We start from the raw sequence: 27,813 nt of genomic DNA, 5'->3' as shown, positions 1-27,813 counted from the left end.
AGCACAGTGAGACCCAAAGGTGTGTTATTGGCATGGATGCAATTCTCAACATCCCTGAAAGACTCTGGCTCAGAATATTATTAGATCTGCGCAACCAGAGCCTTGGCCTCTTCAATTTTGAATGCATCAGATATGTTTCTCAGAGTCAGCACAGCTTAGTAGATCAGATGTGACCTTAGCATTATCATCACACACTCACATGTATACAGTCGTTACGCCACACACACAGGAAAGAGGATAGAGGCCTATAGTCACAGTAAAGCCTTCTCAGAGAGGTAGGCAGCTAGCAAGAGGGCTGTAGTAAATCTTAAATAATAACCCCAAAGAGTTATGACCCTTGCTGGCATTATGCCGTTGCACACCTTCCTCCTTCTGCCTGGTGATTTATCTCTTGTCTGCCAATAAAGCTCAACATGAAAATGTCACATGTGGGAAAGGGCTGGCCTCACCCAACAGGAGCAAGCCTGCGCAGCATTAAGCGGGCCTGGATTCATTAAAGTGTCGGCGTAAATTCTGATCCCAGGGTAGTTTGCAGATCGAGAGGGAGGCGGGGGACATGAGACAAAAAAGAAGGCAGCGGGAGAGATTGCAGCGTAGTAAGTGATGGTGGCGGAGGGAGGAAGGAAGGAAAAAGATTTCGAATGACAGGGCTGGAAAGGAAAAAAAAAGAGAGGGACCAGATGGAAGAAAGATAGAGAGAAGGATCAGGATGACGCCCCATAGGATGAGTGAGGGTAATGGTCTTGCAACGGGTGGATGAAACTCAGAGGAAAATAAGTCCAGGTTAAGGCTGAAAGTAAAGTGTTTTTTACAAGAGGTAGGTAGACTGATGACCAGCATAGAATGGCATACTAATGAAAAAATATAAGTGGAAACATGATTTTTTCTAGTGAGAATTAAGAAAGAAAATCCCCATCAAGGTCAAATGGACAGCATGGATCAAAACGGGTCAATAATATGCTATAGATGTGCCTTTGCTTTTGTTTCCTATAACCTCTGTAGAGCAGGATTCATTCCTCTGCCTGAGTGAATGTGTACTATTACCCAGAGTGATTTGGTCCTCTGTGTGAATCATAGTTAAGCAGCTCATCTGTATACACTGCAGTGATAAGAAAGTAAAATGAGAAGGAATCCCGTGGTTTGTTTCTAAATCCATTAATATAGTCTAGTATATACTAGTGTGTACGGTTGATATTTCCCCTCAAGGCTCTGTCTGCCATGACTTTAATCATAATTAATCCTAATAACCGTGTTTTTAAAGGGGCTGACGGTGGGGGCGCGGTTGTGACAAAGATCCTCTTCAGAGCTGGAGAGAGAAACAGAGAAAACAGTGGACGTAAATAAAAGTGGCAGCCCCTCGGGTATCTCTCTCCCTAAATAACCTGGGAGCTGTGAAGGAGTCACTAATTACCCCTCCCACAGAAGAGAGAGAGAGAGAGAGAGAGAGAGAGAGAGGGGTGGGGGGGTGGGGTTGAAACAGAGTAACGGCCAGTCACACTCGGGCACAGAATTAGCCCGGGCCTGTCAATGTCAGAGGCTATCACAGGGAGATAACAAGGCACAGATCCATAGATCGTGTAAGGCAAATGACAGTGTCACTCCTGACTGCCAGTGGCACAGACAGGAAATGGAAATGATATATATATACGTATCAAGGCCATAGATCGTCAAAAACAGAGCGCAGAATCGCAGTGACGAGAACATACTACTAACTACAGCATGGCGGACAGACTGTCACACAGTGACCAGATGAATCAGAGAGGATGTCACCATGGCAGATCATCAAGGACTGATAACAGGGCCACAGACTGTTAAACATGGAGGAAAAGAAAAATCTGTAAGACACGCGCATATGAGGAATAAAATAAGTCACACTGAGTGCCCATGAGCAGGAATCATACTGTGTACCACCAGTACTGCTGCTGCTGCTACTGCAGTACATCTACTTTTAATAATAGTGTTAATACCTACATGCATACATACAAAAGAAAGGGAATCGCAGAGAGAATAATATCAAATAGGCATAAACCATAAGTATTCCCTTCAGCCGGTGTGAATGGGCCTTAATTACAATCTCTTTTCTCTTGTTTTTGGATGGATATTTCTCTATTGCTGATGATATACCTAGTGTTTTTCCTATACTGTGCTTTTCTTTCGGAACCTCCATCCTTTCATTACTTTTTCTGAAGTGATGTCTTCTCTCTCCACTCAGGGTTGACCCCGTTCTCATGCATTTTTAAAGTAGCTGCCTATCTTATATCTCCTTCATTATCCCGAGGAACAAGCACATTGTGTTTTCAATGGAAATGCAATAATATAGGAAACAATTACAGTCTCTTACTCCTCTTCTTTCTCTTTGTCTCTCTGCTGTCTTCAGGAGCTCACGGCATCTTCAACCATGAGAGAGTGAGTCACTGAGAGGAGAGCTGTGAAAGGAAGAAACAGAGGGAGAAGAGTGATCAAATCAAAAGGAAGGGAGGAAGGACTAAAGAAAGTTAGAAGGGATAGGTCATTATGGGGAAGCACGCAGGCCCGTCCCATGCTTTGGCCATCCAATCTCCTGAGGGCCCAGGGGACAAAGCAGGTAGACCAGGAGGGGATGCCAAGTAGACAAGCTAATGTAATGGACACAGAGAGGATGGACAGGTTGCATTCCCTTCGTCCGTGTTTATTTGCCGGTTACTTCTCCGGCCTCATCAAGAGTTCTTTTCCCTGGGAAGCTGAAGAGAAATGGGACTAAGGAGCTAAAGTGCACAACTTTGGAAGACATGGAACTGTATGGACTCTTCTCACATGCTCATTTTAAATAATATTTGATGCTGCATATATTTATTTTTGTATGAGTGTAATGGTAAAGACCCATAAGATTCTTTGGGTTAGCATTTATCACAGTGATCTATACTCAGTTTTTACTTGATGTGCTTGATATTACTACACGTTGAACTGTGAACATGGTCATCTATGCTTTCTTGAGGACAATCTTAGTTGATAAGGAAGTCCTTTGTGTATTGATCTGAGTTAACCTGAGCAGCTGCACACAGTCCTATAGAGACAGTTGTATTCCCAGTTTGCTCTGTGATGACACTGGAACTCAGTCACTCAATTGTACAGATCTCTAACGGTTATGGTAAATATATAGAGAAGGAGAGATCACTTTCCTTGTTGACACTCTAATACAACTAGGCTTTCACCACATCAAACTGCCTGCAGAGCCTGTGGATGTTGGGGGAGCGAGAGAGACAAGAGAAATGGTGAGCAAAGAGCCCAACCACTTGCTCACAGGCCAATCCAACGGCAAGAGCACCTTGGCGGACAAGCTGCCCGGGACAATGACTGTACGCTCTGTGCTGCTCAATCGAGACTCGCCGGATATTGAGAGCCGCCTCAAGCGGCGCCGAAACCGTACCCACCAGGTCCGCTTTAAAGACCTGGAGGATGGCAGCAGCAGCAGCGGCAACAGCGGGACGGGAGAAAACAATAGCCATCAGAGGCCTGCCACAGATTGTGACAGCCCACATCCTCTTCGTAAACACAGCAGCAGGTCCCCCAAGCCATGGACTGACAGGGATGGACCACGGGCTGACGGTCTGCCCGGCCAAACCTCTGTGGTGGGGGCCGTGCGTGGGGACATGGCGAGTACAATAGAAGTGGTGGCTGCTTTCTTAGCCAGGGCCCCTCCTCATCCGCTGACGCCGGGTCCTACCCGTCGATGCTGGGCTCCACCACAGACTAACTCCCTAACCTTGCCAATGACACGCAGGACCAGTACAAGCACCAGCACAGCCATCCAGACCTCCCCATGCCTGAAAAAGCCCCAGTCCCTCTCTTCCACCCATACACGTAGCCACAGCCTCGGAGACTCAGTTGGCGTGGATGGAGATGACGAACATGACTCTCAAGATGAATATCTTACGCACAACCATGTGCCGCTGCCTGGGTCCAAGGACCAGAATGCTCCTCCTGGGCCTGGGGATCGAACTGTGGTGGAAAGGAGGTCTAAAGCCTCCAGGACAGATATTAAATCAGCTGTTAGTGTGGTAAAAAACTCAAGGCACAGCTGCCCCCCTTCAGTCCTTCACAGCACTGAGCCATGTCACTGTTCCTCTGTATCCTGCCGTGATGGCCCCAAGCGGCAGGGAAGCAGCACACCCTCGGTGGTCAGGAGGAGAAAGCGGCTGAACAGGACAACAAGCGATCCTGGGAAGGAAGTGCACTATTGCACAACACCCACTCAGACTGAAAGCCCCAGTCCATCCCCGCCCCCCACAAATACCAAACTCTGCACCACTCAAGTTCAAACCGAGAGCCCTTCCCCACCTCAAAACTCAAAGTACTGCACCGCCCAAAGTCAAACTGAGAGCCAACATCCGTCTCCACCTTCGAGTGACAAACAATGCACAACCCAAATTCAAATCGCCAACTCTTGTCCAGCCCTACATCCGAATGCTGAACAGTGCACCACTCAAATACAAACAGACTCTCCCAGTCACTTGGCCCCGAATAATCAACCTTGCACTACCCAAACACAAATTTGCAGCCCCTGTGCTTCCTCACCTCTGACAGTATCACCCAGCCCAGTGCAAACTCAGTCTGAGAGTCCTGTATCCCCAGCTGCGACTCAAGACCCTCCCACCACCCAAACAACTACTGTGCCTTACTCTACCTCTCCCCCTCCTACAAGTGCACCAACACAGACCCCTGAACACAGCTCTAAGCCAGCTTGCACCTCTCCAACCAAGCCAGCTTGCACCACTCCACCTCCGCCCACAGCACTGTCCATCCCTTGCTCCACTTCTGCACCTACTATTGTCCAACACCCTATCCCCTATTATACCGTTGTGTCGCCACCAACAACCCCCAGCACAGCCGCTGTCTGCTCCAGTCCTCCCTCAGCTGCACCACCATGCTCCACTCAAAACTGCACCTCTCCCATCTCAAACATTGTAACATCTGCTCCTTTAACCTGTTCTACCCCTACCCCAACTATAACCCCCACTGTAACTCCCTTTGACCCCAACAGACATCCAACTGCTGCCCCAAACGTAACACATCAACCACAACACAATGCATCAAGTGCTACACCTCCTGCAAACCTAGCACCATGTACATTTGTAACTCAAACCGCCCTGTCTTGCACCTCCATATCATATTACACTACCACACACCCAGCTGGTCCCCATGCCCCTCACCCCAATTCTACTTCACCGTCTTATGCGACTCTCATACAAACAGTATCTCATTGCAACATCCCGTGCCAAGCTCTGCAAAATACCTCTGCTGCTAGCACAGGTATAACTCCCTACTCCCCCCAAGTCCCAAACCTAAAATCTTGCACATCTCCACCTCCACTTGTGAAAACATACGCATCCACTCTTCCAAACACGCAACTGTGCGCGACGCCAACTAAAACTGTTCCTCTGTATTCTTCCACGTTTCGTGCTGCGCCGCCATATACCCCCCCCTCTCAGGCCCCCTACAATGCTCAGGATAAGAGGGGCATTCGACTTCCACCTCCTCCCCCACCGCCTCCGCCCTACACGCCTCGCAAAAAGGGAACTGATCCGCCAGGTCCTGCAATCCGAACACCCATGCTCAGGGCAGACAGCAAGGCCAGCGAGAAAGATAAAGACAGGGAGAAGGAGAAAAAGGAAGATATAAAATGTACAGACTCACCCAAGCTCTGTGAGAGAGCCAGCTCTCTGAAGCACAGAGCTCAAACCCCGCCAGTTGCTGTGATGAAGGGAGAGAAGCAGTCCTCCTCATCCTCTCCTGCCAAGGCCTGTTTTAAGCCCAGCTGTCTCAGCTCAGCCCAGGCTCAGCTTGGGGCACTACACAAAATGCTCTGCTCAGGAGCCAATGCCAGACCCAACACTCCCAACAGCCAACACCCTCTCCCCCCCAACCAGCAGGGTTGCTCTGGAGCCAGGGGCTGCTCTGCTTCCGGGGAGCCGCCCACAGCTGGGCCCCTTACTGCCACCCAGGCTGACACACTAAGACAGGTCCAGGAAATTCTGGGAGGGTTGGTGTCTGGGGCCAGGTGTAAATTGGACCCATCCAGAGTGACAGAAAAGCTCCTGAGTCCCAACGGACCCCTGCATGATATTCGTAGCCTGCAGAATCAGCTCCACAGCTTGGAGGGGGTCCTGGAGACCAGCCAGAACACCATTAAGGTCCTGCTGGATGTTATTCAAGACCTTGAGAAGAAGGAAGCCGAAAGAGATGGGTGAGGCAGTATTTCACTTCAGTAGGACACTTAACATTATAAGAATGAAAGGGTAATGCCTCCACACTGTCTCCAAACCACAGATCTATTTTCATCAACAATGTTTTGAGCTTGATCAGACCTTTTGCCAGGCTGTTGCCTGTCCTATGATTCTGAGATAATAATAAATCAGAGCACAATATGTCGTGGTGCTAACCTTGAAAAGTCAAGAATAACCTTGCTCTGGAGTGTGGTTTAGTATGAGGCTTCACATGTGTTGACTTTGGTTTGACTACCAACTTGAACCACATTTAACATTCAAGTTTAGAAATGTATCCCAGGTATTCAGCTGTATTCCACATTGTAGTGCGGATGACCCCAAATCACAGTATTGTTCTTTGCACCACATGTCCAAGGTGGTGTTCAAAGGTAGTGTTAACATTTGTGTGAAATGTTGCATAGCCCTGGGTTAAATCAAGAGGATTTGAGAGGGGTTCGCCTGAGTTTAAATGTAGTGTGAAAGCCCTGAGCCAAAAGAGGAGCTATCCCACATTTTGAAGTTGTAAATGTGAAATGACTGGGAGCCTCGGGCTAATGGAGCTGTAAACCCAGGGCTAACGGGGGCTCACTCAGCCCAGGGCCGAGTGTAGTGTGAAAAACCATCTGGTAACCTGTGGCCAACTTTAACATTCAGTCTTCTTCTTTTTACTGAATTTAAATGCTTAGATAGATAGATAGCAGGGAAGGGGGGCAGAACAAACACAGGGAGTACGTAAATTATGAGTGCCTGGTATTTCAGAGACCTGGAAAGTAAATGTCAGCATGTAGCCTAAGTGCCTGCTGTTTTATTCCCAGACAGTTAATTTCTCGAGTAAGATTCAGATTCTCTCCGCACGAAAACAAATTGGGGGCAGACATGGTAATGTGACCATAGCTTTGCACTAAAATACTGTCTCCTCTGTCCTGGAGTGGAGTAAGCAAGTGGGTTGTTGAAGGCAGATTATTCTTCACCAAAAAGGGAATATCCACAACCCGGCAGTAATAACCTCCCTGCATCATGTGCTGTGAATATTACAGATAGATGGTTGTTGTTGCCTAAGCTTCGCTGTGATGCAGCTTCACTATTTATAGCCAATCCCAGAATTGTAAGCGTTGTAAAGACTTTGGCAACAAAGAAGTGTGGACAGAACACAATGTAAATTTGGTAAGAAAAGAGAAGGGAAAAAGAGACAGGTGTGGCTAAAACAGCAGGCTGAGCAAAAGAAAGAAAAAAGGGAGCACCAGATTTAAAGCAAGACAGAAGGCAGGGAGGCGTCTGTAATTATTTTTTACGAAGTCTCATGTCAGTCATGGAAGTATCAACTTTCGATATACTAAAAATTTATTTCACATCAGAACAAAGGGAGACTTTTTGGGTGATTGGTAGCACCTATTTTGCAGCTGCTCTTTCCTCATGTATGTTTGCATGCGGCAGACTGGTGGGGGGTGGGGTGGGGGACAGATAGAAATCAGCGCTTGCCTGTCATCATGTTGGTGGATTCAGATGCTCCACGCCTCTTAGTGTAAACCCTTTACCATTCTCATCAAGTCTTTAATTAATCTGCTTCCTACATTGTAAGCTGCTTAGTAATTCCTCCCTCCTTATCACACCAAAATAGTACATGATGTGGGGACAAGAAAACTCTTGGATAGGAAGCGACAGACATGGATAGATGTGTGTCTATGAATCCATGGAAAGGCTTGACTGATATCTGAGAAGTGTAATCCAAATCACACTGTTAACACTAATGCCAAAACTATGCTTTGCAGACATTTGAACATGTGACTGCACGATCTTCCATCTCACAAAGTGACATATCTTGCGTGTTCCAGTATAAGAAATCAGTGACTGGGCTAAGTCTAATGCATGCAGACTTGACTTTTACCTCATAAGCATTATTTTATGCCTGGAGTGATATAGTGACTCATGGTTTACGTAACAGCCTGTGCCTGTTGGAAGGGGTATCGTTCATTAAAAAATGATCAGGGGTGATTTCAGAGAGGAGATTGGTATATTTGCAGGAATGTGTGTGCCAGAAATTTGGCTCAGCAAGGGAGAAGATAACCTGAATATGTCTTTGTGGGCTCACACAAACACACACACACATAACATCACTCTTTTACCCCTGATATGTCATTTCTGTGCTTTTCAACAGAAGACATTCCTACAGGACCGGACAGGACATTGAGAACTGTGGGACCTGCAGGGACTGCGCCTGCATCATCTACAGGTATGTGGATGGATGCATGTGTCAATTCCTGCATATTTACTGCTTTGTTTTACATGAGAGCAGTGAGGGCGCAGTGCGTGTCTCAGCGCACAGTTGTGTGCATCACCCTGTCATTTTGGATCACATCAGTTTCGGGGAGTTCAGCTTCATGGCTTGGTAGGATTGTCATTCTGCTCTGTGTGACAGCACAGCCGGATGCAGCGCTTTGAGTATGGCCACTCATTGCACAAACACCGCTGCAGGTTTGATCACTGCACACAGTTACGAGAGATTTATTGAGACTTATCGCACACTCACACTCTCATGCTCTGTCTCTCTCAAATTTAATGAGGTGAGCAACAACACAGACTTTAAGTCGTGCACCCATGTGTGTGCTCACTTTTTTTCCCTCCCTCCTCCTCTCTTCTCTACTCTCCTTATCTCTCTTTTACACACACACATGCACAGATGACACGGTGTCAGATACACAAACACACACCACACAGAGTTACTGCATAATCATTCCGCTCTAAGATTTGAATTGAAATCAATCAATTAACAAACAGGATTTCACACTTTACAGGAGGGTGGGGAAAAAAACAAAAAGAAAAGTGCGGATTGCTATGAAATTGAAATCCCTGTCTCTTAGTTGTAAATGTCAAAATTGCAAAAGAAAAAAATAGGGATATTAGTGGAAGAGGCAAATCTTGTAGAGGGAGATGAGAAAGAAAACAGTGGAGAGAGGGGAGAGATTTCATTCAGGGTGCTTACGTGCATAAATATAATTTGATTATGGCAGGATTAAGGCAGTACTCTGATTATTAAAACTTTCATGTAAACACCTTACAGGGGTTATGTTAGTCACATTATGTCATAAATCTGAGAAAGCATAACCCAATTACCAGGCCAAGATTCATCATCAGTCTTTTTAATTGTAGTCTGGAGCTGTGGGATGTGGCATGTACCGTATACTCCTTAGACTGATTACTTCCACTGATTTGATTCTGCACACTCACCTACTCACTTGTTTATTATTTATTATTTTTTGCAGTGCTAATAAGGTGTTTCCTGTAGGTACAACACGTCCTCAATGTTATCCTGATTAACAAACAAATGATATTACTGCTGAAGCTGAGTTACTGTAAACCACATAAATGATTCAATCAAACTATTATCCTATAACCTGGTTATTCGCAGTAATTTATTTATACTGTGTACGCAAACCTCCCCAATCAAGGAACAGGAGAAGAAGACAGACAGTGGGGGAGGACAAGAAGAAAGACAGCTGAGAATACGAGAGGGGAAAGCAGAAAGATCTGAGAGAAAAGATCTGAGATTTTGAAGTGGAACAAGAGAGAGAGAGAGAGAGCAGAGGCCCATAAAGAAAATGATTCATTCAGAAACTAAATACAGCTTCATCTTGAAAGATTAGAATATTACAGCGAGGGTTACTGCTCAGGAATGTCAGTATGAGACGCTGCTAGTTCCTCATCTTGAAGACAGAGAATAAGAAATACAGATGAAGGCTGCACTGAGGGAGGAAATGTGACAGAAGATAAGTTATCATTTGAGTATGTTGTACTGTATCATCATGTGTCCTTCTCCTACAGTAGGTGGCTGGCCTGAAATATTACACCCCGTATTCTACACTGCGCAGTTGAAAATCCCCAAGCCACTGTTTTATGGTCAGATGAGGACTTATCACTCAATCACCCGTCAAGTCGACAGACTTCTTTCATGTGTGACAAGAGGATTTTCCCGCTTTGAAAGGGGAGGAGATTTTCTTTTCTTTGAGGCTCAAGTTGAGCTGAGTCTAAAAAGAGAATTTGGCAGGGACAGAGAGAAAGGTGTTGGAAGGAGGAAAAAAAAAAGATAATGTGAAGCCTGAAAAGGAGTGAGTGATGGAAAAGCCATAAAATCTGACAGGACAGATTCCATCAATTAAAAAGCTTCTTGAAGAAGTCTTAGCCCTCAAAGAAAAGCACAGCTCAGCACACCACATACTATCAATCTACTTGAAAAGCTTAGAGAGGAATTTATTTGGGAAAAAATGAAAATAATTTCAGATTTGCCCACAAGAACATTTGTCCTCGCCCAATAAGCTACTAATAAATTTGACCCAGGTGAATCTAATGCTACAGAACTTTATTTTAAAGCTGCTTTAATCAATATTTTTTATATTAACAACAGATCAAATGACTAGGTATAATGCAAGGGATCGCTTGTAGGGATGAGCTCACAGAGAAATATCACCCACTTCGCCTAAGATCTACACTGTTATATTTCAGCTCCCTGCTTTGGTTTTCTGGTCCACAACCTTACTGTTCTGGTTCAGTCTCACCGTTCTCATAGAGTTGTTATCGGCTACAGCAGACAGCTGTTTTCAATAGAGATGTATATGAATATTAATACATATAAACAGATAACAGATAAGAATTTTGTGTTTGTATATTTCGTCTGGGTTTCCTTCCTTATACAGACGTTTTAAGTGAAAATTAATCAGTATGCAGTTCTGCCTTATCATTTACCATTGTTAAAACCTCCTGCTCTATTTCTACATTAACAGTTACAGAGCTTTTATGTAGATTCATTTTAGACTTATTTTTGTGTGTGTTCAAATACAAATCATTTTTATTATCTGATTAATATAGATTCTTGATTAATATATTATACTATTTTCCTATGCATAATATGAAGCACACAAGGCAATTACTAAAAACTTTCAGTATCAGCCATGATTGTGTTCAGTAAAACTCTGGATACAGATATGAACTATGATATACTGTATATTTTGTGATTTAAGCAAATACGATAGTAGCTTTGTGTTGCACCCCTTGTTTTCAGCGAACAGCTCTAAAAACCCACCGCACGCTGCCTGCCTAGCATCCAACAGTAGACAGACAAGGTTAGCAAGTAACTGGTGAACCCGGTGAAGCATTTAGTGGCTAGAGCCAAGAAAGCCCAGAGGCAGAAAAGAGCTGAAAGGAGAGTGAATATTAAATTTACAATATTGGGGTGGCCAGAAATGCAACTAATATTGCTCCATATCTGCTTGGTATGTACATAGGCAACTGTTTGTTAACAAGTTTCATATTGACTTTATCATTTGATGTTAAAGTTGTATTACAAGTTTTAAAGGAGCTATTTGTAAATTTTGCTATATGGTCAATGTTAGCATTAACTGGTGTTTAATGTTACGAGTTCAGCATCAAACCTCATTCCTTTACATGCCAAGAGCTGTCTCCAGCACTGGAACAGCAACAGCAATGTTTTGCTTCTGGTTCTATCACGTTTCTTGTACTGAGGTTGGCATGCTAACCAGCTAGCCCCTCGTCTCGTCACTTTCCGAATAGGGATGTGGTGTAGTGCTCAGGCTGCCCCGAAGAATTAACGCTGCTCAGAGGATTTACTCTAACCTCTTGTATTGTCACATAAAAATATGCATGATACACTGAGGATATTTCCATTAATTGTAAAGAACTGGCATTTAAAAACATGCTGAACATGTGTGAGTTTTTTTTTTTTTTTTTTTTAAGCTAAGGGAGCAAAATTAAGGGAGAAATCAAAAGTGTTTATTTTTAGGGAGGTAAAGGTAAACAGCAGGAAATAGAGAACATTTCTTTAGAGAAATAAGTCTAACAAAAACAACATTAATATGTTAAGCACAAAGCTATTATGATACATGTGTGTCTTTGTGTGTTTGCACACACAGCTTTGTTCTCTGGTTGCTCAGGACATCTTTTAGGGCAAAGCTTATATAAAAATGCTAATGACACTTTAAGCATGCAAATGTAGATACTTGTGGCTACAGAATGTAACATTTTGAACATTTTGTACCCAACCAAGACTCATAAATAAGCACTTCATTTGTTCTGCTTTTTAAGGGTCTCGTATTACAGCAAGAATAATGCATGATGTATGTGATGTTATTTATCCAGCACCAGTAGCACATTAACTGCATATTAATACGTGAATGCGATTGTGTGGCCGTGCAGGAGTGTTAATTAGTGAGCGGGGTTGTGATTTTCTCCCACATTATTCTTTTCGCTAATGGCAAATGTGCTTTATGAAACAAAGTAGGGAGGTCTAACAAGGAACTGTTGTGCTTAATCCCCGTGGAGTGTGCAGAGACGGCAGCCTAATCAGATCTGCACTCTGCTGCTTTATCTCTGCTGCTGCTCTGTCTATTGCTCGATCACGCATTTCGCTGGAGGAGTTCGATGGGCTGCTACTCTGAGATGGATTAATGACTCTCTGGACTATACGATTTCAGCTAAACTATGAGTCCACAAAGAGTTTTTTTTTTCTTCTTCCCAAACACAATCCGTCATCGCCTTCGCTGAACAGCAGATAATTGAGAAAAGAGCTGCTGAGGAAGCATTCTTGCTCTTTCTGTCTTTCCTGATAGCTGCTGTCTATGGGGACGTCACTCATGCTCGTTTAATATCTGTACTGTGGCATCATTTCACACTTGTATAATTGTCTCTCTATTCCTCTCATGCACAGTCTGGGCTGACTCTTTAAGCATCCTGTTTGTCAATGAATGCTTCTTCACATCACTGTATGCATGCCAGGCGCACTGGCAGTGATGGTGGCGGTAGAGTGGAGGATTCCTCTACTGAATCTCCCAAGACTCGTAGAACGAATAGACTGATCCATTGGGAGGGCTTGAGACAGAACATTTTGTGACAGCGCCTACAGTAACAACTCATCACTCGCCATTCTCACCACACACCCATCATGAATCAGCGCTTCCTGACGCACATCTCCACTGACACAACATTGCATGACAGGACTGGATACTCGCACGCTGTCCTTCGATTTGCAATAGACCAAAGAGTGAGGTGGTGGAGCATAAGAGACTCTAGGAAACTGGGCACCAGGAAGGAAACTGGGATGACTCCTCATGCATTTCAATATCCCCAACTTTTTTTTTTTTTTAGTATCCCTCAAACCTCTTCCAATTACTCTCTCTCTCTACAAATGCCTAAGTCTAGTGTGCAGTGAAATATTCATTCGCATAAAATCTTAATCAGAGCAGCTTTAAAAGATTTTAAAAAGTAATAATAGTGTTAAAAGAGACCTCTCTGTTGGCCTGGTGTGGGTGAGGGATGGCTGCCAGGCACGTTTGTCCGATAGATCTCCGCGATGGAGCAGAGCTACATGTTTTGCATGATTAAACAGGCAGTTAAATGTAGGCTGATGAGTTTCAGAGAGAATTAAGTGGTCACAAAAAAAAAATCTAAACATCGTGTAGGGAAATGAATGTCAGTTTTTTGTGCATCTGAGTCAGGGGGATATGAAGCACTTGTACTCTAAAGTGGGGAATCTAGGAAGAACAATGTATAGTGTCTTTGCTGTCACTCAAGGCAGCGTTAAGAGCTGTGGGCCGTGGTGCATGGAGCCCTCATTCACACTACTCCTGCCCTCTATAATGTGCTTCTGTCTACTTCCCTGTCTCCAGAGTGCTACTTCTCAGCTTGGACTCACGTCTCCTTTCACCAGCTTTGACTCACTTTCTCATGTGGCCCAGAAAGGCATAGCAGTCCAATTCAAACACTCTCCACGTGGTCCCAACACTGGCCCATAGCTGCTGACAGCTCCTCATTGTCCTGGTTTTATCTAGAGGAGTATGCTATTTTACAGACATCAGAAAAAGGCGCCTTTTCCAGTAGATTGCTTGTGTCACTTCCTCCGCTCCCCCTCTCCCCACTTCTCCATTTTTCTGCGCTTTGAATATAAATACATTTCACACCTAAATGGGGATGAGGAGAAGTGGTGCAAACTCGCAGCTCCGGATTGGGTATAGGAGCAGCAGGAGAGAGGGGTGAGAGGAGCGTCAGAGAGGAGGTGAGTGGGAAAGACTGCCCAGGCAGCTACTTGCAGCTTTGCTTTCCCTTCCACAGCCAAATGAACCAGAACCTGAGGTGTTTCTGTGTGCAGTTTATTCAGGGAAACCAACATCTGCACTATACATACAGTATGGAAATGAGCAGAAACTTGTCCAAAATAAATCTGTGCCTCGCTGTGTGCACATTTGGCTGAGCTCCTCTGAAACACAATGATGTGTGAGCAAATTATAGATGAACTTCTCATGTTCACGGTTACAAGGATATTTCTGAACCTGTATCCAGCCTCCAGCCATTCATTAAACATTGACAATTCTCTGCCATTATCATAACAGGGAGTGAAAAGACCTGACTGAATAGAATATAAAATGAAATCCCGGGAAAATACAGTGGCTGAGAAAAAGGAGGAGAGGGAAAGTGCATCTGTATTTGAAGAAGCAACGAAGCAAAAGCGACAGAGAGAAGAAACAGAGCAGAGTGTATTGCAGTGACAGGAACCTGTGTTTTTGTGTGTGTGTGTGTGTGTGTGTGTGTGTGTGTGTGTGTGCGCAAGAGTAAGGGAAGACATAATGTGAATTTTAAAAGCAACTTTTAAATCATGCATCCCAACATGCTAAAGAATTAAGTTCATATTGGACCATTATGAGCGTCAGAGCAGGAAGTGGTGTGTCCCATCAAAACTTTGAGGGTGTGGAGGTCAGGGTGGTACATGGGCACATAATAGTGTGAATGTGACATTTCTAGTAATTTCCGCCTTTTTATCAACAGTAACCACAATCTCTCCTTAACCTTCAAGTGCCTATATTTCATATTTTTATATTAACAATTTATTAAAAGACAATGTGACAATGTGAATGTATATTATAGTGATGAACCCTGCAACCCTGCCTGAGAATTATCACCTTCATCATCTTCAGCTCCCCTCAGCTTTACAGAGTTTTATAGGGAGTTTCAGTGCACTGTTTTGGTTCTCTGGTCCACGACTTTACTGTTTTGGTTCATTCTCACAGCTCTCATGGCTTCATTTTCAGTCAAAAGCAATAAAACACTCCTGCTCAGCACCAAGCAGCACACAGAGACAGTTAGCAATTAGCTAGTGAACAGAGTGGAGTATTTAGCAGGTAAACAGCCAGATATATCTCTCTGAGGTTGGTGGAGACCAAAAACAGAGCAACAACAAAATGTATATTGGCTTTGATGCAATGAAAAGTACCAGAGTACAGAGAGGCAATTAAAAAATGGAAATACATTGAATGGCTACTGCTGAAAAATTCCAGCCGTGAATAGTATAAAAACATTTGTCCTGATGTAATGAAAATCTAAAATACTGTGCATGCAGAGTGTTTTTGTGTGAAAGAAAGAAAATAAACCGTGCAAATGTTAGACCCCAAGTAATCAAACATGAGCCAACTTACCAATGAGTGAATAATACACCTATTGAATCCTCAGGCTAAGTCGCTGCAGTGAATCAGCATCAGGGCATAATCTTCTCACTGCAGAGTCTAGATTTGATTTTTTCTGATCTTTTAAACTGCTAGGTTGTCTATTCCTGCCAAGAAATTGATCAGAACATAAACATGTTTCTTCCTAACATTGTATCTTTGACCAAAAATCAGAGACAGAGAGAAGCAGAGAGAGACAGAGATAAATAGAAACCGATAGAAAGACAACAAGAGAGGAAAAATAGACCCTGTGTTCTTTCAGTTTAACTGGATATGAGAGGTTTTTGTTTCTCTAAAAAAAAAAAAAGATTTGTCAGATTCTTGACTGACCTTTTGCTAACAACCCTGTCAGAGCTTTCAGACCTGTGTGTGTGCATGACTGTGTGTGTGTGTGTGTGTGTGTGTGTGTGTGTGTGTGTGTGTGTGTGCGCGCGTGCGCACATGAGCAGCACTTCCCCCGTGGATGAGGCTGATAATGGAGAAGTGGTGTGTGTGAAATGTGTAAAGGGCAGGGCAGGCAGTTCTTCTGCAGTAATCCATCTTTACTTCAGGGCTGAGCCGCGGAGCAACAGGCATCTCACAGGGGAGAGAGAGTAAATACTCTGTAGGCATCACACTCATTCATATGAAAATACACACAGGAAACGTTCAGCCAGCAGGAGCGTGAGATTTTCACAGCAAGAAAACAAGAAAATAGATATGAAGAGTATTACTTGTTTCACGTCCTCTGTATTTCTCTTGCACCGCTGACAGCACTACAGTTAGAAAATACAAAAAAATAATAATAAATCAGGCACAGTGATGTGTGACGTGTTAGCAGTGCATACATCTAAAAAAACGCATTCATCTCAGACCATTCACTGGAGATGTGAAACCGTAAAATTGTTATATGTCCTTGCAAATGTGTATCCATCCACTCAGGAGTTTGTTTGTGTGAAGAAATGACAGATATAGGGCTGGGTGTGAAACAGAGGGAGAGGGAGCGAGAGACACGCCGAGAGAAGAGGGGGAGCGAGAACCCTTGTTCATGCTGTTTGGCAATAATCACAGAGGCAAAGTCGTGCCAACAGTGAGTGCCAGATGGTGCCCATCACCATTGTGCCATGTCTTTGAAACGGGGAGGAGAGAGGAAGATCAAGAGTGGCATGTGGAACAGGGAAGCACTGCCTAATGTGGATGATGTGTCATATAAATACTAATCACGTTAGAATCACACCCACAGCTAAATTAGATCCCTAAAGCTCTTCCACTAGCACCCACTCTCAATCTTCTCCCTGCTTTGGCACTGTGCTTCTGTCATTATCAGACATGATCAATACATGAGATATTAAATGCGCACTGCTAATGTGAGAAATATTTTCTTACATACTGTAAGCGGTAATTATTTGCTTCAATAATGGTGAATAAATAATTTATAAAAGTATATCGATCAGTTATAAGCATTGCTTCTGAGTTGCCAGGTTGTAAAAAATCACTTTGTCTGCTCCAGCATGAATGAGTATGCTTTAAATGAATTAGTTTGCACAACGTGTCGTCCTCCCTTATTTGCAGGCAAGTGTTTATATTTGTTCCCAACAATCACAAAGGCTGGGATGAAAAGCTAACCGTGGACATGATTATTGTCCAAATGAGGATAATGGCACACAGTTTCAGGCAGTCTTTCTCCAAAGAAATAGCGTTGCATTCGTTTATTTTACAAACAATAAATGACATTCAAACGCTTTGCAGGTGTGCGCGGTGGGGACACCTCTGTGGAAGCGTACTGACGCCATGACACTTCCTTTATCTTTTTAGTTAGCACCACCAGGAAGACCACCACCAGTGTCTCAACTGGCCACTCTTTTGGGCTGCAGGGAATCCTCCAAAATGATCAGTTTTTTTTTTAATCAGAAAGTAGCAATGACTTTATATACAACAGAACTAGTCAATGATATGTGAACTTCTCATACAACACAAACATAGCTACACTGAAAATGACCTTTGAGACACAAAACCTGTATAGTCTTGGCAGTGGTAGCAAAACAAAACAAAAAACATTGTAATACTGTGCCTATTATGTATTTTTACCTCCTCAGTCATCCAAAAAAATAAAAAAACAAACAATTGAGACAAACATTGGTGTTAATCAGCTCCCTATTTTCTGCATCTATGCACAGCGATCCTCCCCGCAGCTCACCTTAGCCTTTAATCTTCATTACCCCCCGGAGACTGTCTTTATCCATCCCACCTCCAAATGCTAGAGCGGTGAAACGAGACACGCCCCGCGCACAAAGAACACTATAAACCAGGACTCAATACGTTAGTGTGTCTTTATGAATGGGTATGACAGATATAAAGATAGATGGATCTTAACCGCTAGTTGTTTTTTTTTTTTTAGATGGCAAACTGCCACCTTGCCGTCACACCTCCCTCTCCCTGTCTCTCTCTCTCTCTCTCAGATCTCCTCAATAGCCACTCATGCATCAGAGCCTTCCGCTCCAGCAGCTATCACTCAATACCTCAGTGGTGCTGAGGACAAACACAGTACTATATGCAAGCAGCCATCACCTCTTGCCTTCTAATTCACCTTAGCTGACTTACTGTACAGTTCCTGTATCAGGATAATAGGTGAACAAAATTTAACAAAACTTTCCCAGTAACAGGAAAAACTCTACAGTACTTTTGTGTCTGCCCATTGCTGAGCACTGGATAAGTATCCATTGTGGGTGGGTGCTGAGGAAAAATCCTGGCTTGAATTTTAGCACAGACTGGGTAAGCACACCTCATCACATATGTTGCACTAAATTTGGCCCACAACAGCCCCAGGAGGCCGAACAGTTAATTTTGGTCCAATTTCCTCAATATCAACACTCAGCTAGTGTCGACACAGATCCACACTGAGTTGTGTTTAACTACTTTAACACTAAAACTCTGCCACTTCAGTTGACTTACAGTTCAACTGAATTGAAATGGCATGTTCAGCAGTTCGTGGCCCACAATAAAATGGAAAGGTTAACCGGGCTATAGCTCAAACTTTCCTGCTCAGAGGCTCAGAAACAGTGCTGCATAGGCTAACTGCAGACATACTGTATGAAACTTTTACCATTAACACTAATGGAAGTTTAAGACTGCTGAAGAAGTAACTTCTCTGAAATCTGTGATTGAATTCACTGTTTTGTGCTTAATCCTTCTTTAAGCAACAACATATTTGAAGCTGCTAAAATCAATATTTTTATATTAAAAGTGGATCAAATAACTGTGTGTATGTGAAAGGTATTGCTCATGGTGACAAACACTCACTGATAATTATTGCCTGACTCTGCAGTTTCCCTTGGGTCTGCAGAGTTTTGCCGCATTTTAAAGCTCACTGTTTTGGTTTACGGCCTGCAGCTTTAATGTCTTGGTTCACTTTCAGCAGCAGCTGTTTCAAGATTCAGCGGGCACCAAATAACTGACAGACACAGGTAGCAACTAGCTGGTGAACAAAGTTGAGCATTTAGCAGTTAAAGAGACAGATGTTCTCCTTAGGAGTTGGTGGAGACCAAAAACAGCTAAAACAGAGTGACTTCTGGACTTCTGTTGGTCAGGTGACCAGAAACACTTAACTGCTACTTGAGTAAATAGTATCGGTTTACTAACATGTTCACCATATAACCATAAAAAGTTGTTTCTGCTGCCCCCAGGTGGCAAAAAATGTAATGCGGACTTAATTTTGTCTACTTTGTCCTTCAGCAGCCATGCATGATACATTTATGGTCTACAACTCACCTACCACTACCTCTTTCATGCTACATTTACTTATCAGTTTAATGAAGGCAGCTACTGACAGAGGCAGTTAGGTGATAGCAGCATGCAAGCACAGAGCACTCCCAAAGTAAACCAGTAATGGAGTGTGAATTCACAGTGAACAGCTTTGTTCCCCCCACAGAGCAGATACCGGATGCTCAGCACTGGCAGCATTGCTTTTGGCTGCTGGTTCAGTGTATGTAAGCTTGTCTCATTTATACACTTTGTACAGCATCGTCCCATGGTACAATGAGCTCTACAGAGTAAACAAAGCACCGAGAGTTAGACCACAATAGCGGGTCAGGTCTTAAGCTGGTACAGGCTAACTCTGATGGGACCGTAAGCTCCTGGCCTACATCTGCTTTTATTTCCTCATCCCTAGCTTATGCTTCCTCAGTAATCAATCTTGACCTCACTTGCTCTTTATTTACCAAGCTATTTGATGGGGAGGATTTTCTCTGATCTCAGACCTTCCTGGTTCTTCATCTGGTCTCTTCAATAAACAACATTTTGTGTTATTTATTCATCCACATGGAGAGAAAGACAAACAAGGTGAGAGTCGACATTTTCTCTCAGTGGGAAAGGCTGTGCTGTTGGTTTTTGAAAACAAAGCACCGTGGAAAGTGCCAGAGGTCGCTAATAAGGTCACATTAGTAAAACCTATGTGAGTAATTGCTATAAAAATGTAAATATTAGGCATTCATTATCACACAATGGAAAAAAGATGCAAGGGAGAGGAGGGAGAGATAGTAATATTACAGCTACACAAGGTTAAAATCATCCCCAACAGATTTCCCTTTGTTTATTCTGAAGTTTCTGCCAAGAACTTCAGCACTTAGTTATAAAGCCAAATGTACTGACCTTGAAAAAGGCCAGATTTGTATCCTAGCACACATCGTTTCAATTCAATATATTGTTCTGTCGTATGTTAAGAGGTGCTGTGGCGCAATGTGATCTGACTGCTGCTGATGTGCATTTAGGCTTTTAGCATCCTATGATTAGCATAAATTACATTGCATAGTCAAACCCTACCGTGGATAGCATAAATCATATGATGATGAGTCCCTGAGGTATAAGTCATGTTTGCAGTGTCAGTGTCTGTTTTTTCTTGCTCAGTCAGACAGTCTCCTCCCAGCGATACAAACCGAAATAACACTTAACTTTCTCGTCTTGTTTCAGACATCAATTTCAATCGGTCGTAGCCTGAATCCACTATCTTGTTAGTGAAGCCGTCTGTATATCTTCAGTTTTTGTGATGAGATTTCTCCCAGACCTCTGTGAGCTTGATGAATGAACGACTGGATATGCAGGATTACTGATTTCAACTCAATAAAACTTCCTCTGATAGACCTGTGGCTACACTGGGACCCACCCCCTGTCAGTCACAATCCATTTGAGTCATCAGACAAAACAAAACAAGATGTCTCAGCCAGTTGTCAGTGGAATGAACCTGACAATGACAAAACTTGATTGTAGACTGGCTGACTGGGTGTCTAGCTTGAGATTGTGCCTTAATTATCACATCATCCTTAGATGTAAGGCAATTTCTCATGATCACCACTTAATTATCTAGAGCCAAGGTTTTGTTTGAGGTTGTATATATTTGTTTGAAAGTGAAATGTCTCAACTGTTGGATGGATTATTATGAAACCTCAGTTGTTAATGTCGCCCTGAGGATGAATTGTAGTAATTTTAGCGATCCCTTAGACCTTTCCTGCAGCACCATCATCAAGTCAAAGTTTTATTCTGTTTAATCTTAATACCTGCGAAACTGATGATTATTAGTGGTAATGAGCAAATGTTTGCATGCTAACATGATAAACTAAGGCAGTGTAAATGGTGAACATTATGCTTACATCAGTATGGTAGCGCTGGCATTGTAAGCGTGCTAGCATGCTGGCATTAGCATTTACCTCAGCTTATGATTCTTAGTCATGTGGCTCCAACTCATATTTTGTGGTGCTCTTAACTCTTTATTAGAGGCTTCATGCTCACATTTTAGTGATGTAATTGACTCACCACCAATTTAATCTTTTCTCTCTTTCATTCAGGTTTTATTGCTTTGCCAAATTCCAGACGGTCAATTGCTCTTACTGTCCAATATTTCTAAGTGATTCTCACAGAGTTTCTGCTTGTCTTAGACTTCACCTGACTTGCCTTGAATGACTTCACAAGTATTGATCAGTGCTCTACAACCCCATCTGTCACACACCTCTCCTTTTCCTTCCTTGTTTCATAAGGGTATGGCTACCCCTACAAATAAGCAATAGAATTGAGGTTGGATCATGCACATAGTGAAAATGCTATACTTATAACACAGTACATAGTGACATACTTACAAAACAAGACTGAGGGAGTGTGTGAATCTGTATTTGAAGAAGATTTCTTATTTTTACTTCTAAACCTTTCAGCGTCTCACTGCTGTAGAGTTTATTGAAAGTTATGAGCTGAACAAAATCACACCTGGTTGGATGAAAAACCATTTTGTGCAAGAATCAAATGTTAGATCGAAACAACACAGAGATGGACTGTATGACACGTATGCATCTGTTTACATCTCACTCCAATCTGAATGTTAATGCAGGTATCAAATAAGGATCTTTAAAGCCACACCACAGTTTGGGACACTATGTGATGGAAAAGCAGCCGGTCGTGGGACCATCTCAGAATAATAGTCCGAGGAGAGTGTAATACCTCAGGGTACAGCCTGTTCTCCTGAGTGGTAATAGGGAAGTTGTTGTGTGTGTGTGTGTGTGTGTGTGTGTGTGTGTGTGTGTGTGTGTGGATGTTGAGGGGTTGGGGGGTTACAGCAGACGGTGGAGTGTCTCTGTACATGTGCACACACATGCACATTTGTTTTTTGTATTGTGTGTTGGCATATACAAGCATTTTTGGGTGTGGTATCTCATCACAGACGAACACCGCTCTCAACAGAGACCGACTGCTCGTGTAATTCCTGCAGAAATGAAATGTTCTTTTTTTCTAAGGCTATTCAGCCTATGGGAGAGAAAATTGCAAAGATATTTCGAGTTGATTGCCTTTGCACTCCTATATTTCTACTGAAAGTCTCTCCTCCGCCACTCTGCAAAAGCAGGAGGAGAGATGGAGAAGAAATGATGATCTCCTGCTGGTGCTGTTGTATGAATGTTTTATATGGAAGGATGAAAAAGAGATGCGGACCTACTTAACCTCTGTACTTCTATTATTTTAATATATTGTTTTCAGCATGTACATTTTTTCAGCCTGTATCCAATCTGACTGCATTTAACATCCTCATTTATGGAAAGTGTAACAGAAGGCGAGTATCCTGCTCCCCAGAACACCATACTAAACTTCATCTCACTGCAGTTAAAGCTCCAGCACTAAAGACAGCAATATGAGGATCTCTAGTGCTAGTAATATTGTTAATAACATTTGAAATATCACTGTTAATTATTTTAAATGGCAGGTGAACACAATCTTGAATTCCAGGCAAATGATGTGGTAACTATAAATGTGCTGAGTCAGTCCCCTCTAGAGATGCACGGGGGTAGTGCTCTTGAGTAGGGTCGTTGTGTCCCAAACTGAATGATTAAAAAAGAGGAGATTTATACAGCAAATCTCTAAGGATGGAATAACGTGTGCAAAGTAAGGTCACACAGTGGGAATGGATAGCGTACTGACAGGTACACTGGTTTTACAGCAGGAAATATTAACTTTTTTCCTGGCTGATGTGTTGTTGACTTTGGAGTCACTTTGATCCTCCCACCCAGACTCTGAGGTCAGAGTTGTTTCAACCACCGGGACTTAGAGGGATCACACAATTAGAGATCTCCCTCAGAGATGTTTTAAAGCACGTAACACACTCTGCTTTGAAGGATAATTTGTGCCTGATATGGTTGTTTAATTTTCAAAATTACATTTACTCCTTCTCTCTGAAAAATTCCAGATCTGTGCAAATATATTTAATTTCAGAAGTTTAACTGCTCAACGCAAGATGTCTCCTGCTTCACTAACAAGTTCATTCTCAGTGTATGTGAACTGGAGGTTTCAAGTTTTCATATCACATTTCTCTAGGCTGTATATTGGAGAGAAGATGACTTGCACACTAAACTTCAGTGATTTTTATTGTATAACTGAGTTTTTGGCCACTCTTGGTCTTTCTCAGGACAAAGTTCAATGCAACTGTCAGATACAGCCTTATAGATATACAGCACATCCCACACCTAGTGATAATCTACAAGGGCTGACCTGAGTTCATCATTTATATACTATATATAGATAGTCTCATAGACTTATCTTGGCTGTTTTTTTTTCTTCTTTTTTTTCTACAATTTCTCCTACCTATACATTCTTTGTAATGGCTCCCATATATGTCCCTGAAGTAGCATCAATTCTCCTGAGGTACCACAGTTCCTCAAGGTTCTTAGCAGGTAGGTTATTCCAGGCATCTAGGAGAACTTGCAAATTAGTCTGTCTCAGTGTCTTGTGTCTCTTCATGTAATCCCAGACTGACCGGCTATAACATCTGTTGCAGGACTCCCTGTTCTTCTTGTCTCTGAAGGTAGTTCTTTCTGACTATGTTTGGGCTTGTTGTCTCATGCTGACTAAAGTGTCTAAAACTTCTGCACAGTACTGTACATCATTCAGGACAGTGAAGGTAAAACATCTAGGTGATATAACAGTAAGCAAAACATATTTTTGACTGAAGGGGACTTCAAAGTAAGGCCAAGTGATTTTTGTTACAACACACTGGCACGATCATCCCACCCTCCAATTTTGAAACCTATATCACACTCCACTCCATTCCTGAAATATGGTCTGTATCATCTGTAAGACCCACCTAATTTGCCCACAGGCAGGGCCTGAGGTGGGGTGTAGCCTGTAGCCAAAAAGGCAAAAAAAAAAAAAAAAAAAAAAAAAAAAATGTGAGCAGAGGACAGAAGAGAAGCAGCGGGAAGAACTGTGTTAGGTTCACAGCTTCCTGCCTGCCACAGTTTGTGGGCTCAGTGTGCAGATAATTAAGGTTGAGGGTGGACAGCTCCCTACAGCGCCAGTGTGCCTTGATCACGCAGAGCTGTGGACCGGGGCTATTCATTTTCACAAAGAGGGAACACAGCAGACGCAAGGCGAGAGTCACTGGGGAGCTCTATAGGGAGCTGAGCTGTATGGTGGCACAAATAGGGAGGCTGTGAAAAAGGGGGAATGGAGCACTTTATTTACTCTGTTCATTTCACAGCGGTAGAACGGCAGAGACAGACTCCGTCAACTTATTTTCGCACTGACTAGCGCCTCATTTTACGCAGCTTTTGAGGTTTGTTTCAAGCTGTGAAGTAGTCCCAGCTGCCACAAAGAGGTTTAGCTGAAGTGGCTTTTTTTCCTACCTGCTGTAAATATTGTGGAGAGAAGAAATCCTCTCCACTGCTCTTTGTACCCACTCACTTTTTTACTGTTTACTCTGTCCACGCCCATTGCCTGCACTGTGCTCCTGTCTGGAGTTAGATGTTTCATTTGTGGGGATTTTTGTGTTTTTGTGTATTAGAATACCAGTGGGCATCCAGAGTGAAGTGGTTGAGTGACTGAGGGAGTGGGAGTTATGAAGCCAGATGGATATGAATGTGAGAGTCCTCATTGTTCTTGCCTGAAAACTCCAGGCCCCGCTGCTGCTGCTGCTGCTGCTGCTGCTGAACACAGTCCTCCTTGCTTCCTCTGCAGCACTTCTCCCCTCATATCGTCAACTGAGGGAGTCCTCTTTATTTCCAGCATCTGTGCTGTGATGAGAAACACCAGCTAACTAGGCCACTGCATAATAAGCAAGAATAGCAGCAAAGTGAAATGAATAAAAAAGGAAAAGAGGGAAAAAGAATCAGTTCACGGGGGGAAAGCTTATCCAACATGCAACTGCTGACAAAAGTAATTCGGCAAGCAAATATTGTCTTTATTCCTTTATTGCAGATGCATCCATTTATTATTGCTTACCTTTACCTATAGCTTCTGCAGAGGTGCATCAGAGTTCACATCTCATTTCAGGCAGTATAGCCCCTGAGCTATACTGTCATGTGACTGACGATGCACCTTGCTGACTTTTCCTTTGGTGTGTGTGTCAGCTGCAGTCCTGGGATCCCTCCTGGTGCTGCAATATTTCTGTGATACTCAGCATTTTTGCACTTGATTCACTTTGTCAACAGCGTCATAATTGTCTACTAGGAAGTGGCACATGCGGGAGTCTTCACTGTTCCTCTGTCTACATTTCTGCAGCGTTTCAGTGGTTATAATCAGTTTCTTCATGATCTATCTCTGATATTAAAGTCGTTTTCAGTCATCTTTTTTTCATCAGAGAGCCACATTGCTTCGGCAAGGTTGGATCAAACTCGTCACACTTCAAATCACCAAATCATGAATATTTCCTTTTTGGTAAATGTGACTGCAAAGTATAATTTGATTGGGCCATCCACTGCAGACATAATACATGGTAAACTGTGGTGTCTGTGGTGTGATGATTTTGAGTTTTTACGAGTTAATAATTTCTTCATAAATTTACCACTTTAAACTTGGAAATTCTCATTTTTTCCCCTGCCTTTATAATTAATTTATTTGTTTTTATGACAAATACAATGGCTCTAATACATTGTCTTAGAAAGAGATTACCCTTGCAGTCAAAAACCTACAGAGAATTCTCACCTGAATCTGCAGGCCTCCTCAACTTCATAGACCTTTATAGCAATTTTCAGCTCATTGTTCAGCTGGGCCTGCAACGTTTCCATGTCCGTTCACTCTCACGCCCCCTCATAGGGTTGCAGTTGTTTTCAGCAAATAATCTCTAAAGACCCACTGTACACTACATACTCAGCTGCAAACAACAGACAGACATAGTTAGCACATAGCTGGTGAAAACAGTGCAGCATTTTGCAGCTAAAGAGCCAGATATTTCCCGCAGGAGCTGGTGGAGACCAAAATCACAGCTAAAAGAGAGTGAATATTGGACCAGGTAAAATCAATTACAGAAGGTTTAAACACACTTAAGTAACACTGTACTGCATTGTTTCTCTTTCTCTCCAGTGTAGAGCACGACTTTCGTCTGCAGGAAGGGCAGGTGGTACGCACATGGAAGGTGGGCGACCCTCCGGAGGGCTCGCCACAGCCCTCCACTCCCCAGGCCACCACACCCCACCAACAAGACTCCCCACAACCGGTGCGACCCCCTGCCACCACCAAGAAGAACAGGAAGAAATGCTTCTGGTTCCTCTGAGTGCTAGAGGATGAAGCAAGAGACATTTTGTTACTGTAATGCACTGCTTACCCTTCTTTAAAAAAACAAAAAAACAAAAACTACAAATGTTTAACTTTGGTGGTTTGATTGAAAAAACAAGTGTGGAATGAACTGGAGAATTAAAATTCAAACATGAAACTGTGGGAGGAGAAAAGAGGTGCGAAGGTTATCATTTTAGCTGTTGCTGTTGGAGTTGATGAGAATGGTTTGACTGGGGCGCACATGTTGTTACTGCTCTTAAAATGCCTCTTCAGCACTTGCAGGTTTGATACTAATGCAGGGAAGTAAAAGTGCTGAAGTCAAATAAAAGCAAAAGTTCAGTCCACAATATGAGTCACAGTTAGGAAGCAATTAGGAGATATAAAGAGAATATATAGCGGGTGGAACGGGGCAAGGGGCACAGTACAACAGGCAATACAGCAGAGAGGATAGAACATATTTATAAAAGATGAAATGAATAGAGTTTATAGGGGAAAAGACAGAGAGGAAATATTCATCTTCATTAATGGACTTCATTAATGGGTCAGAACACCAGCTTTTATATCCAGAGACATTTAAAAAGAATTATTATGACCTGTATTTAAAACTTTTAATATACTGTAACTGATGAAAACCTTCTACACGTGTCCACATGCACACACAGCACACTCACAAACACACACATAAACAAATGAACTGATACATTTACATAAAAAGCAAATATAAAATGGGACAATGGGTATGTTGAGTTCTGTACATATCAGAGCTATTCTGCTTGGATGCTATATTTCAGATATGGATTACTGCTCTATAAAAGTATTTTACCACAGCTGGTGGGTATGTGTTGTCATTCTGGATTAAACATGTTTCAGTTTCTTCTTTACTCCTGTAAACATACCAACACAGTAATCTGCACCTACATTTAAAAACATATTCAAGTAGCAATACAGAAGTATATTCAGCAAAATCTTCTTAAAAGATTAAACATTTTTGTTCTGCAGGAAAATGAAGCCTGTATATTTCATTATTAGATTGTTACATACTTATGTAACAACAAACACATAGCCATTTGCTGCTG

The 27,813-nt window shown here is 42.8% G+C and overlaps 1 protein-coding gene across 2 annotated transcripts in view; it reads left to right on the top strand.

Moving 5' to 3' along the window:
• Positions 1-27,562, top strand: part of LOC108874110 (mucin-5AC) — a 32,115-nt gene extending 4,553 nt beyond the window's left edge. The window contains exons 2-4 of one of the 2 annotated variants that reach the window (XM_018662516.2): positions 2,378-6,223; positions 8,401-8,472; positions 26,546-27,562. In XM_018662516.2, the coding sequence (XP_018518032.1) occupies positions 3,249-6,223; positions 8,401-8,472; positions 26,546-26,735 (3,237 nt within the window). In that variant the 5' untranslated portion in view covers positions 2,378-3,248 and the 3' untranslated portion in view covers positions 26,736-27,562. Of the gene's footprint in view, positions 1-2,377; positions 6,224-8,397; positions 8,473-26,545 lie in introns of both variants that reach the window. The other variant, XM_018662515.2, reaches the window with a different exon arrangement.
• Positions 27,563-27,813: the final 251 nt, after the last annotated feature.

The sequence above is a fragment of the Lates calcarifer genome, linkage group LG9 (assembly GCF_001640805.2).
Source record: "Lates calcarifer isolate ASB-BC8 linkage group LG9, TLL_Latcal_v3, whole genome shotgun sequence".
Lineage (NCBI taxonomy): Eukaryota > Metazoa > Chordata > Actinopteri > Centropomidae > Lates > Lates calcarifer.
This window is presented reverse-complemented; position numbering and strand designations above follow the sequence as displayed.